The sequence below is a fragment of the Babylonia areolata genome, chromosome 33 (genome assembly GCF_041734735.1).
Source record: "Babylonia areolata isolate BAREFJ2019XMU chromosome 33, ASM4173473v1, whole genome shotgun sequence".
NCBI lineage: Eukaryota > Metazoa > Mollusca > Gastropoda > Neogastropoda > Buccinidae > Babylonia > Babylonia areolata.
In genome coordinates, this window is record NC_134908.1 from 576,346 (window position 1) to 590,752 (window position 14,407).

General features: G+C 47.6%; 1 protein-coding gene across 1 annotated transcript in view; it reads right to left on the reverse strand.

The window, feature by feature from the left end:
- Positions 1–7,427: 7,427 nt before the first annotated feature.
- LOC143277027 (uncharacterized) overlaps positions 7,428–14,407 on the reverse strand; it is a 69,138-nt gene continuing 62,158 nt past the window's right edge. Inside the window, exon 5 of the mRNA XM_076581751.1 lies at positions 7,428–8,703. Coding sequence (XP_076437866.1) covers positions 8,680–8,703 — 24 coding nt within the window. The 3' untranslated portion in view covers positions 7,428–8,679. The remainder of the gene's footprint in view (positions 8,704–14,407) is intronic.

The window sequence follows — 14,407 nt, forward strand, 5'->3', positions numbered from 1 at the left end:
TGATTTCTTCCTGCCTTCCCAGTGCGTGGTGATTTCTTCCGGCCTTCCCAGTCCATGGTGATTTCTTCCTGCCTTCCCACTGCGTGGTGATGTCTTCCTGCCTTCCCAGTCCATGGTGATTTCTTCCTGCCTTCCCAGTCCATGGTGATTTCTTCCTGCCTTCCCAGTGCGTGGTGATTTCTTCCGGCCTTCCCAGTCCGTGGTGATTTCTTCCGGCCTTCCCAGTGCGTGGTGATGTCTTCCTGCCTTCCCAGTGCGTGGTGATGCCTTCCTGCCTTCCCAGTGCGTGGTGATGTCTTCCTGCCTTCCCTTCCATCTTCCTCCCTCAATATATATATATTTTTTTTTCACTCTCTTCCACCCCCTTCCCCCACTCCTGCCCTCACACCCCCTGCCCATCTTCCCTCACCCTTCCCTTTCAGAACCCTTTCTTTCCCTCATACATTCACACTGACAGTTCTACTCACCCTGCTTTGTGTCCTTTCCTGTGACTTCTCATCACTTTCCTTTCCTGAACTTTACTCTCTCTCCCTCTCTGTCTGTACCTTTCTGTCTGTCACTCACTCATTTCATTTGCCTGAAGAAGAGCTTGTGGCTCGATACGTCGCCTCTTTTATCCCAAGTAAGTCGACTTTTACCAAAGATTTTTTTAGTCTACCTCCCACTGTTTTACGTCGACACTGTGCAGTCACAACACTTTTATTGCCTACAAAGCATTTTATCATCGGACTGCAACCCTGTTTTACTCTGCGACTCTGTTTGACTCTACCCCATTTCATTTTATTTTACTGTGCTTTTATCTTAACTTTTACCTTGTGCCCAACATGCCTGTGGATTCTGCCTGCTTTGGCGCTGCTTTGGCCCAGCTTCGGACCCTGCCCTCCATCCCCCAGTCCCTTGGTGTCCTCTACCTGCGCAGCACCCTTGATAAGACTAGGCTAACTAACCACATCCATTTTATGCAGCAGTGTCATAGAAGACACCTCCTGCCCAAAGGTTTTCAGTTGAAGTTCAGTCCCCCTTCTGGCCACCCTGGCCTTGTTTCTGCCACCCACCGTCTCCTTCGCTCCACTGGCCTTCGACTCATGGAACAAACGATTTTAACGTATACTCGTCGTTCTGCCCTCATCACCCAAAGGATCCAGCATTTACGGCGTCAACTTTTCAACCTTCTAGAACCTTCCACCTCTAAATTTATAATCCGCACCACTCGTATCGCCAACCAACAGCTGTACACCTCCATGTCAGCCACCAAAAAGAAGAAATTTGAGGCTTTGCTCCCTAACCCTATGCTCACCTCCAACAGTGCCCCTCCCTCTTTTGATCCCCACTTGGTAGTGACCATCCCAGCTGATCTGGAGTTGCCTGAAGACCAGCGTAAAGTGTTGGCCAGGGGCCTGAAGTTCGTGCCACTCAAGCCCACTACCAACCGGGCCGGCACCCTGTTCCTGTGCCAGCGCTTCTTCAGGAGGCTGCGCCTGGCTGCCCATTTTGCCCAGGCCTCTCTGCCAGCTCCTCCATCGACAGAGGATACAGACATCGCCAGTCTCTTTTCTAGACCCCCTAGCTCTTGGACCCCTAAACCAGGTGCCTTTCCTGCCTTGGATTTTTATATTGACACTTGCATGAGGCAGATCAACCAGCTGCAGCCTAAGCCTCTACGACGATCCAACTTGACCCATGGTGAGGAGAAAGCCCTGCAAGAGCTGAAGGACAGAAGAGACATCGTCATCAAACCTGCTGACAAGGGTGGTGCAGTGGTCGTGTGGCGCAGAGACCTCTGCCTCCAAGGAGCCAGGTCTCAGCTGTCCAACACCACCTTCTACAGCCCTATCGCCAGAGACACCACCAAGGCTGACAATGCGCTCATCCGTAAGACCATCAAGACCACAGTTGATAACAGTCATCTTCCGTTTGAAGCCTACCATGCTATCATGAAGGAGCCTCCTGAGTCCCTCCTTTACCTCCTCCCCAAAATACACAAGGTCAACAATCCTGGACGACCTATCGTTTCGGTCTGTGTTTGCCCCACTGCCCTTATTTCCGCTTTCCTCGACTCCGTGTTCCAGTCATTGGTGGCTGCCTTACCTACCTACGTGAAGGACACCAATCACACCCTGAACCTCCTGAACGACTTCTCCTTCCCTGCTGACTGCACTGAGAGGCATGTGTTTACCATGGACATTGTGTCTCTTTACACAAACATCCCCCATCAGGAAGGCATGCTGGCTGTCAAACACTTTCTACCCAAGAACTCTCTCCGCCTCCATTTTCCTACCATCCTGCGTTTGAATGAACTTGTCCTGACCCTCAACTCCTCCTCTTTTGACCAGGACCACTTCCAGCAGCAGAGCGGCGTTGCCATGGGCACTAAAATGGGTCCCAGCTTTGCCTGTTTGTTTGTGGGCTTCATTGAGGAGCAGGCCTTCAGACAGTACAAAGGTGTCAGACCAGCCTTCTACAAGCGCTTCATCGATGACTGCCTTGGCATAGCCACCAGCCCCGTAGATTCCCTTCAGGCCTTCATTGACTTCATGTCAAACTTCCACCCTGCCTTAAAATTTACCCACACCATCTCCAACTCCTCCGTCACGTTCTTGGACAGCCTTGTCACCATCCAACCCACCTGCAACTTTCTGACCACAAGTGTCTTCTATAAGGAGACTGACACACATTTGTACCTCTTGTACTCCTCCAGTCACCCCCAGGCCTGCAAAAACAGCATTCCCTTCTCCCAGTTCCTTCGGCTCAGACGCATCTGTAGTGATGAGCTGGATTTTGAACATCAGGCTGAGAGGATGGTTGGCTTTTTTCTAGCCAGACAGTACCCTAAGGCCTTGATCCAGAGAGGCCTTGATAAGGCCCGTGCCATCCCCCGCTCCCAGGCACTGATGCCCCGAGAACACACAGAAAAGGATGAGTGTATTGCAGCTGTCCTGACCTTTCACCCCCACAACCTCCCTGTACGCAGCATCCTTCTCAACAGTTTCCACCTTCTGAAGTCTGACACCCGCTTGAGTGAGATATTTCCCCGCCCACCCCTCATTGCCTTCAAGAGAGACACCAATCTAAGGGACCACTTGGTGCGAGCTGCTGTTTGTAGATCTGGGCCCCCTCTCCCTCCTGGTACCAGTCCCTGTGGCCGGAAGGGGTGCAAAACATGCCCCTTCGTGGATACTTCCACCACCCTCACGGGTCCCACTGGGAAATTCACAGTCAGGGCGCACTTCGACTGCCAGTCCGAGAACCTAGTGTCTATCCTCACTTGCACCCTTTGTGCCAAAAAGTACACTGGTGAAACCTACCGCAGCCTGAACGAGCGCTTCACTGAACACCTGCGCTCGATGCGCCTTGGCTATAGTGACCCAGTGGGCACCCATTTCAACAGCCCCCTTCACAGTTTTGCCCATGCGAGGATCGCTGCTGTCTGGCAGAACCAGTCGACTGGCCTGTACCGGCGCTTCATGGAGTCAACCGTGATTGCCCGCCTTGGTACCCTCGCCCCAGCTGGACTCAACACCAAAGAGTGATGGCAGCGGTTTTCCAGGCATTCTCTAACCCCTTTCTGATCCTTGCCCTCTTTCTCTTTTCCTCTATCCACCACCACTCATCCCGTTTTTTGTATATATACTTTATTATTTTATTTTATTTTATTTTATTTATCTATTTATATATTCCTCTGTGTGTGTGTGTGTGGTTTGTTTTGTTTTCCTCTGTGTATGTGTGTGTTTGTGCGTGTGTGTGTGTGTGTTTTTTTTTGGTTTTTTTTGTTTTTTTTGTTTTGTGTGTGTGTGTGTGTGTGTGTGTGTGGTGGTTGTTGTTGTTTTGCTGTTGTTTTGATTGATTTATTTACTTTTGTTTATATTTATTTATTTATCTATTTATTTTTTATTTTTTATTTATTTATTTTTATTTTTTCAATTTTATATATGTGTGTGTGTATATGTCCATGTATGTATTTATTCTTTTATCTATTTATTTATTTAATTATCATTATTATTATTTATTTTATATATTAAAAAAAATATTTATCTTTTTATTTATTTATTTAAAAAAAAAATAATTTTATAAAAATTTTTTCACTCTCTTCCACCCCCTTCCCCCACTCCTGCCCTCTCACCCCCTGCCCATCTTCCCTCACCCTTCCCTTTCAGAACCCTTTCTTTCCCTCATACATTCACACTGACAGTTCTACTCACCCTGCTTTGTGTCCTTTCCTGTGACTTCTCATCACTTTCCTTTCCTGAACTTTACTCTCTCTCCCTCTCTGTCTGTACCTTTCTGTCTGTCACTCACTCATTTCATTTGCCTGAAGAAGAGCTTGTGGCTCGATACGTCGCCTCTTTTATCCCAAGTAAGTCGACTTTTACCAAAGATTTTTTTAGTCTACCTCCCACTCCCTCAACAGTTCTTTGGAAATTGAAACCAGGCCATTGGGTCATGTTACGTGACTGGACTGTAGCAACATAGTTCTCTTTTCCTATCTGATGTCAGGAGATCTTTACATGGTCCAGGGTGTCTTGTCCAGAGTGTCCATATCAGTGATGGTCCAGGGTGTCTTGTCCAGGGTGTCCATATCAGTGATGGTCCAGGGTGTCTTGTCCAGGGTGTCCATATCAGTGATGGTCCAGGGTGTCTTGTCCAGAGTGTCCATATCAGTGATGGTCCAGGGTGTCTTGTCCAGGGTGTCCATATCAGTGATGGTCCAGGGTGTCTTGTCCAGGGTGTCCATATCAGTGATGGTCCAGGGTGTCCATATCATTGATGGTCCAGGGTGTCCATATCAGTGATGGTCCAGGGTGTCTTGTCCAGGGTGTCCATATCAGTGATGGTCCAGGGTGTCTTGTCCAGGGTGTTCATGTCAGTGATGGTCCAGGGTGTCCACACCAGGGATGGTCCAGGGTGTCCATACCAGGGATGGTCCAGGGTGTTCATATCAGTGATGGTCCAGGGTATCCATATCAGTGATCAACCGAGACATATTGGAAATGAAAAAAAACAAAAAACAAACAAACAAAAAACAAAAAAAAAACAAACAAACCCCAAACAACAAAAACAGTTTGTGTTTCAAGGTGTCCATACAGTGCCAGCAAGTCCCCGACAGCCGCCACCATCCCCTGTCCACACTGCGTCAGAACCTTCCGGGCACAGATTGGCCTGACCAGTCATCTGCGCACCTACAGAGCCCAACCCACCCACCCCCAGGATGACTAGATGGTCCTCGTCGATCCCGACGGACGAACCACACAAGCGATATACAAATGGAGACTAACTGGAGATGAAAGTCTGTGGTTTCTCCTCACAAAGAACCACACCCTCCCTCCCTCCTGCCAGCTCAGCGTTGAGTGGAGTTTTTGACAGTTATCAAAGTGAGGAATGATCTACGTCTTTTATTGATACACAATTAATGAAACCTGGCACCACCCGTGATGCTGTCTTCAGACACGTCCTGGTAGCAGCATGGAAGGAAGGACAGCTGTATTCCTTTATGTTCTTTGCTGGGCGTGTCTCCATGTTGTCAACACGAATCGGGCGTCTGTTCACCGCAATTCAAACAAACGTCCGAGTATCGGCTTCATGAAAGACAATACAAACGCGCTGCACGTGGGAAAAAAGCATGTTGACAAGATGACAGTTTGCGTGTATCACTCCCGTGGTGGTCTGTCCAGCCCAGTGATCTAAAAATAGAAGTCTACCGTCCTGCCACACCCGTCAGTGTCCACCGTCCAGCCACACCCGTCTGTGTCCACCGTCCAGCCACACCCGTCAGTGTCCACCGTCCAGCCACACCCGTCAGTGTCCACCGTCCTGCCACACCCGTCAGTGTCCACCGTCCTGCCACACCCGTCAGTGTCCACTGCCACCCGCCGCACAACTCTCTGGTCTCCGGAAACTGGTTCCTTTTTTTCCAACGCCATGATTTTACTTTTCTTTTCTTTTTTTAATACTTTTTTTCACATCGTCATCTTTTTTCCTTTTTCTTTCTCCTCCATTCTTCATCAGCTTCTTCTTCTCTTTCTTCTTCTACTTCTCTCACTGCTCCTTCTTCCTTTAATTCTTGTACCCCATTTTCTACACCCCCACCCCCCATGTTTTGTTTGTCCTCCAACCTGTGTTCCTCTACCATTGTTCCTCTCCACATTACTCAATGCACAGAACGTGTTTATTTAGAACAGCATTCTGTGTTCCTCTACCATTGTTCACCACATTACTCAGTGCACAGCACGTGTTTATTTAGAACAGATTTCTGTGTTCCTCTACCATTGTTCCTCTCCACATTACTCAATGCACAGAACGTGTTTATTTAGAACAGCTTTCTGTGTTCCTCTACCATTGTTCTTCACCACATTACTCAATGCACAGAACGTGTTTATTTAGAACAGCTTTCTGTGTTCCTTTACCATTGTTCTTCTCCACATTACTCAATGCACAGAACGTGTTTATTTAGAACAGCTTTCTGTGTTCCTCTACCATTGTTCACCACATTACTCAATGCACAGAACGTGTTTATTTAGAACAGCTTTCTGTGTTCCTCTACCATTGTTCTTCACCACATTACTCAATGCACAGAACGTGTTTATTTAGAACAGCTTTCTGTGTTCCTCTACCATTGTTCTTCACCACATTACTCAATGCACAGAACGTGTTTATTTAGAACAGCTTTCTGTGTTCCTTTACCATTGTTCTTCTCCACATTACTCAATGCACAGAACGTGTTTATTTAGAACAGCTTTCTGTGTTCCTCTACCATTGTTCCTCTCCACATTACTCAATGCACAGCATGTGTTTATTTAGAACAGCTTTCTGTGTTCCTCTACCATTGTTCTTCACCACATTACTCAATGCACAGAACGTGTTTATTTAGAACAGCTTTCTGTGTTCCTCTACCATTGTTCACCACATTACTCAATGCACAGAACGTGTTTATTTAGAACAGCTTTCTGTGTTCTTCTACCATTGTTCACCACATTACTCAGTGCACAGAACGTGTTTATTTAGCAGTTCACGCATCCAGATGACTTCGATTTTGGTGGTTTCTTTGTATTCCTTATTGATCTGCACCCATCTAGATGACTTCGATTTTGGCGGCCTTTTTCACTTATTACATGATAACAAATCCACACAATGCTGTTTTATGCAACAAGCACAGGACTAAGTCTTGAAGCGCGCGCGCGCGTGTGTGTGTGTGTACTCGTATGTGTGCGTGAGTGTGAAATTTGATCAAGTGATGATCTGACGTAAATGTTAATCACCTACATTTGTGTCTGTATAAACAATACTAAAGAGAGAGAGACAGACACAAAGGCAGACACACACCCACTCCGACATCCAGAGAGAGAGTGAGACAGACACAAAGGCAGACACACACCCACTCCGACATCCAGACAGAGTGCAAAAGACACACCAAACACCAAGTGTTGCTCTTTAATCTGCTCAGAGGTAACAACAATGCACACAGCTCTCAACAAAGAAGGAAAGACAACCCGAGACACGAGGGGCCACAGTGGAGGTTAGGCAAGGAGTTATCTAACTTAGCCTGTTCGGCTCGGGGACCATGTTGCCAGTGAGAAATTAACTTTCTTTTCGTTTTTTCTTCAGTTTGTTCAATTAAAAATTTTCTATTTCCTGTTATTTCTGCCATACTGTAACCGCACTGACGTTTGATTCTGCATCTGTACATACCAGATCTAATAACACAAACAACAAGTCGGTAAAAAGAAGACTAATGATTCAAGAACGGAAGATTATAAGCTTTCGTAAGTTCCAGCCCTAAGACAATGCAGGCCAATATTTACAATAAAACGAGTGACCATAGTATTTTTTTTTAAACAGTGGAAAACAGAAGCAAATACACTATTGAAAGAAATAACAGAACAACTAAATTCACGAGTTAACAAATAAGGTTCAGTATTTGGTTTTAAAGATGTGCTAATTTTCTCCATCTGATATGTTCACTTTTCTTCTGGCTCAACTGCTGGAGCCATGGGTACCATGCACAATACACAAATGGGAAAGACAACCACACACAATACACAGGGTTCACCAAAAGTTAAGGACCATTCACAAGAGCAGCCATGTTTTCTTAAAACTCTAGAGACGATTTGTATTATGTAGGCTGCACAGGGGTTCAACTGACCTCTCACTGAACACACTGACGGCTGCTCCAGGTACACATGCACCATCAACATCTTGAAAAATGCCTTAAAAAAAATCGATGTTTCTGCCCAAAATTTAGTAATTCAGTGGTTTATAAACAATAGCAGTTGATTTTCATGGTAAAAACCGAAAGTACATGTGCACGAAAGCACCAGTGGTTATAAGTGGTGCTGATCACACTGACAGCACACACCGCTGTTTGCTGAACAGTCAGCCATCATGTCACTGTACCTGCACCGGAACAAAACTGTACAAGTTCCAACTTGGTCCTCAACTGTTTGTGAACCCTGTGCACCGACCACGAGGTACCGACGGAAACAGAGAAGAACATGTCTCATTTGACAGGAGAGGAGAAGGAAAGAGAGCTGGATACGTGTGAAAACAACGTTCTGTCTGAAGATGTCGTTCTGTTTCCAATCTGTGCTCTCGTTGACGTCATCGTGATCGTCATTTGCAGTCTGACGTCATTATCACCATCGTCGTCATCTCTCTTTTCTCATCCCTTCGGCTGACAGATGGTGGTTAGTTGTAGGTGGTGGGCATGCTCTGAAATGATAATAACAATGATGATAAGAACAACAATAATGATTAATAATAATGATGTCCTAAATAAAAAATGTATTCATATTGCCCTAAATCTTGGTCGCCGGAGACAATTCAAAACGCTGTGACCCATGACTCACAAACACGTATCACTGTGAACTGAATGGAAGTCAGACATCACTTTTAAATACATGTAGATAGGTGGCAAGAGAAACTATATGTAAAAGATGAATTATTTTAACAATAAATAAATTGAATTCTAAGCTTAAAGAAGGAATCAGTACGTAGGAGCAGCAGCAGTAATAGTAGAAATAGTAGCAGCAGGAGCAATAGTAGTAGTATCAGCAGTGGTAGTAGTAGCAGCAGAAGTAGTAATAGTAGAAGTAATCGTAGCAGCAGGAACAATAGTAGTAGTAGCAGCAGCATTAGTAGGAGCAATAGCAGGAATAGTGGTAGCAGTAGTAGTAGCAGCAAGAGCAATATAGCAGCAGTAGAAGTAACAGCAGGAGCAGGAACAGTAATAGTAGGTATAGAAGCAGAAGCAGCAGTAGTAGTAGCAGCAGTAGTAGTAGCAGCAGCAGTAGTAGTAGTAGCAGCAGTAATAGTAGTAGCAGCTGCAGTACTTGCAGTACTAGCAGCAGCAGCAGCAGCAGGAGCAGTAATAGTAGTAGTAGTAGCAGTAGTAGTAGCAGCAGTAATAGTAGTAGCAGCTGCAGTACTAGTAGCAACAGCAGCAGCAGTATAGTGTGTAGAAGTGGAGGTGGTGTTAGCAATGGAAGCATCAGCCGCAGCAGATTGGCTGTATGGTGTATGATGAAGTGTTCTGTAGTGGTGGGGCTGTATGGTGAAGTGTTCTGTAGTGGTGGGGCTGTATGGTGTATGATGAAGTGTTCTGTGGTGGTGGTGCTGTATGGTGTATGATGAAGTGTTCTGTGGTGGTGGGGCTGTATGGTGTATGATGAAGTGTTCTGTGGTGGTGGTGGTGGTGGTGGTGTATGGTGTATGATGAAGTGTTCTGTGGGGGTGGTGCTGTATGGTGTATGATGAAGTGTTCTGTGGGGGTGGTGGTGGTGTATGATGCAGTGTTCTGTGGTGGTGGGGCTGTATGGTGTATGATGCAGTGTTCTGTGGTGGTGGTGCTGTATGGTGTATGATGAAGTGTTCTGTGGTGGTGGTGCTGTATGGTGTATGATGAAGTGTTCTGTGGTGGTGGTGCTGTATGGTGTATGATGAAGTGTTCTGTGGTGGTGGTGGTGCTGTATGGTGTATGATGAAGTGGTGGTGGTGGTGGTGGTGCTGTATGGTGTATGATGAAGTGTTCTGTGGTGGTGGTGCTGTATGGTGTATGATGAAGTGTTCTGTGGTGGTGGTGCTGTATGGTGTATGATGAAGTGTTCTGTGGTGGTGGTGGTGGTGGTGGTGCTGTATGGTGTATGATGCAGTGTTCTGTGGTGGTGGTGGTGGTGGTGGTGATGTATGGTGTATGATGAAGTGTTCTGTGGGGGTGGGGGTGGTGGTGGGGCTGTGTGGTGTATGATGAAGTGGTGGTGGTGGTGGTGGTGGTGGGGCTGTATGGTGTATGATGAAGTGTTCTGTGGTGGTGGTGGTGGTGCTGTATGGTGTATGATGAAGTGTTCTGTGGGGGTGGTAGTGGTGCTGTATGGTGTATGATGAAGTAGTGGTGGTGGTGGTGGGGCTGTATGATGAAGTGTTCGGTGGTGGTGGTGGTGGGGCTGTATGGTGTATGATGAAGTGTTCTGTGGGGGTGCTGTATGGTGTATGATGAAGTGTTCTGTGGGGGTGGTGGTGGTGGTGGGGCTGTATGATGAAGTGTTCTGTGGGGGTGGTGGTGGTGCTGTATGGTGTATGATGAAGTGTTCTGTGGTGGTGGTGGTGGTGCTGTATGGTGTATGATGAAGTGTTCTGTGGTGGTGGTGGGGCTGTATGGTGTATGATGAAGTGTTCTGTGGTGGTGGTGGTGGTGGTGGGGCTGTATGGTGTATGATGAAGTGTTCTGTGGGGGTGGTAGTGGTGCTGTATGGTGTATGATGAAGTGTTCTGTGGGGGTGGTGGTGGTGGTGGGGCTGTATGGTGTATGATGAAGTGTTCTGTGGTGGTGGTGGTGGGGCTGTATGGTGTATGATGAAGTGTTCTGTGGGGGTGGTGGTGGTGCTGTATGGTGTATGATGAAGTGGTGGTGGTGGTGGGGCTGTATGATGAAGTGTTCGGTGGTGGTGGTGGTGGTGCTGTATGGTGTATGATGAAGTGTTCTGTGGTGGTGCTGTATGGTGTATGATGAAGTGTTCTGTGGGGGTGGTGGTGGTGGTGGGGCTGTATGATGAAGTGTTCGGTGGTGGTGGTGGTGGTGCTGTATGGTGTATGATGAAGTGTTCTGTGGTGGTGCTGTATGGTGTATGATGAAGTGTTCTGTGGTGGTGCTGTATGGTGTATGATGAAGTGTTCTGTGGGGGTGGTGGTGGTGGTGGTGGGGCTGTATGGTGTATGATGAAGTGTTCTGTGGTGGTGGTGGTGGTGGTGGGGCTGTATGGTGTATGATGAAGTGTTCTGTGGGGGTGGTGCTGTATGGTGTATGATGAAGTGTTCTGTGGGGGTGGTGGTGGTGGTGGTGGGGCTGTATGGTGTATGATGAAGTGTTCTGTGGTGGTGGTGGTGGTGGTGGGGCTGTATGGTGTATGATGAAGTGTTCTGTGGTGGTGGTGGTGGTGGTGGGGCTGTATGGTGTATGATGAAGTGTTCTGTGGGGGTGGTAGTGGTGCTGTATGGTGTATGATGAAGTGTTCTGTGGGGGTGGTGGTGGTGGTGGGGCTGTATGGTGTATGATGAAGTGTTCTGTGGTGGTGGTGGTGGGGCTGTATGGTGTATGATGAAGTGTTCTGTGGGGGTGGTGGTGGTGCTGTATGGTGTATGATGAAGTGGTGGTGGTGGTGGGGCTGTATGATGAAGTGTTCGGTGGTGGTGGTGGTGGTGCTGTATGGTGTATGATGAAGTGTTCTGTGGTGGTGCTGTATGGTGTATGATGAAGTGTTCTGTGGGGGGGGTGCTGTATGGTGTATGATGAAGTGTTCTGTGGGGGTGGTGGTGGTGGTGGTGGGGCTGTATGGTGTATGATGAAGTGTTCTGTGGTGGTGGTGGTGGTGGTGGGGCTGTATGGTGTATGATGAAGTGTTCTGTGGTGGTGGTGGTGGTGGGGGGGGCTGTATGGTGTATGATGAAGTGTTCTGTGGGGGTGGTGGTTTTAGCTGCAGTAAAAAGGTGGAGACACAGAGAGAAACAAAGACAGAGACAGTGAGTCAGATAGAAGAGAGAGACAGAGACAGTGAGTTGGAGATAGGAGAAAGACAGAGACAGAAACAGTGGGAGATAGGAGAGAGAGAGGGAGAGGCAGAGAGACAGAGACAGTGAGTTGGAGATAGGAGAGAGAGAGGGAGAGGCAGAGAGACAGAGACAGTGTGTCGGAGATAGAAGAAGAGAGACAGAGACAGTGAGTCAGAGATAGAAGAGAGAGACAGACAGTGAGTCAGAGATAGAAGAGAGAGACAGAGACAGTGAGTCAGAGATAGAAGAGAGAGACAGAGACAGTGAGTCAGAGATAGAAGAGACAGAAACAGAGACAGTGCGTCGGAGATTGAAGAGAGAGAGAGAGAGAGAGAGAGAGAGAGAGAGAGAGAGAGACTGACAGAGACTAACAAACAGTGACAGTGCGTCGGAGATAGAAGAGAGACAGACAGGGACAGAGACAGTCGGAGATAGAAGAGAGACAGACAGGGACAGAGACAGTCGGAGATAGAAGAGAGAGAGACAGGGACAGACAGTCGGAGATAGAAGAGAGAGAGACAGGGACAGACAGTGGGAGATAGAAGAGAGACAGACAGGGACAGAGACAGTCGGAGATAGGAGAGAGACAGACAGGGACACAGACAGTCGGAGATAGAAGAGAGACAGACAGGGACACAGACAGTCGGAGATAGAAGAGAGACAGACAGGGACACAGACAGTCGGAGATAGAAGAGAGAAACACAGACAGACAGAGTACTGATAAGAGCGTATGCTTTATGAAAACACACACAGACACCACTTTGGATTCCTGACACACAGTATCACAGTCAAGGGAATCAACACACACACACACACACACACACACACACACACAACTTCCATCTGTCCAGTCCAAACCACGCAGGGTTGCACTGATAACTCAGCACACCACATGCATTTGCCCGCTCACAAATCTGTTCATCATATTTTCATTACCCACCTCGTTATTTGTTGTACGTGTTCAGTTCCCTCATCAGTGTCACTGATTACATATACTTCTGCTCTGTTTTACTATTACTTCTACCCGTTCATTGTTCTCCGTAGACCTAATAATGACGTATATTATGTATCTATTTTCCTCCTCGTTACTTGGGAACAAGACACTACCTGCTACACACGCACGCGCTGTCAGTCAGCTATCATCGCCAGCAGCAGAGCACGCGCTAATCAGTCTCATCAGTCCCTAACCACGCCACACTGTCATCAGTAATCAGTTCTCTCCTGAGAGACAAGCAGAAAAACACAGCTGTTGGGCCCAAGAACCTGACCTATGAACGGCTGTATTTATGTCCGTGGTTCGGGCCTGTCTCATCAGGGGAGGTCAGTCATGGAACACCGGCCACACACACCGGAAATGACGACATGCGATGGAAAACAGCAACAAAGTTAATTCCCCTTATATGGCAGTAATGCCACAATGCATATATATATATCTGGGACATGCATGTACCGCTTAGCAGCCTGTTTGTATTACCCTTGGTTTTTTGTTTTTGTTTGTTTGTTGTTTTTTTCGGGGGGAGGGGGTTGAGGGGTGTGTGTGTGTTTTATCCGGGGGGTAAAACCTGGCCAGCCCAGTTTAACCCCGGGGTTTGAGCTGACTGGCTTGGAATGGCTGACTCCCTGGGAGTGAACTTCAACAAATAAATAAAAGAAGTGACTGGCCCCACCGCCCCTCGCCACCCCCTCCCTAGGATCCAGTTTGGCTTTACTCTTGCTTCCTAGGCTGTCACGTCACCACTGGGCCGGCACTCCACAATGCCCAGAACCCCCCTCCCTCTTGCCCCAAAATGAGCCCGGGGTAAAATCTAGCGTGGGGTGGTTTGAGGCTGCTACACCGGAAATCATTCCAGGCTTGCCTCAAACTGACCCTGCGGTAAAATTCTGCATGGGGATAGACTAAGGCTGGGAATCATTCTAGACGCCCCAAAATGACGGGACAGACTGAGGCTGTGCCACCGGGAGTCATTCAAGGCTTGCCTCAAACTGACCCTGGCTTAAAATTCTGCATGGGGATAGACTAAGCCTGTTACACCAGGAGTCATTCGAGACTTGCCCCCAAAATGACCATGGGGTAAGATCCAGTGTGGGGGCAGTTAGAGGCTGTCACACCGGACGAAATGACGTGCAGACTTGTGGAGGTGGATGGTTAATTAGAGTGTGGTAAGGTGGGCAGACTGCAAGGGGAAGGTTTAATCAGTGTTTGTCGTCAACAGAAGGGGAGGTGTGTGGTAAGGTGTGCACACTGCAAGGGGAAGGTTTAATCAGTGTCGTCAACAGAGGGGGAGGTGTGTGGTAAGGTGTGCACACTGCAAGGGGAAGGTTTAATCAGTGTCGTCAACAGAGGGGGAGGTGTGTGGTAAGGTGTGCACAC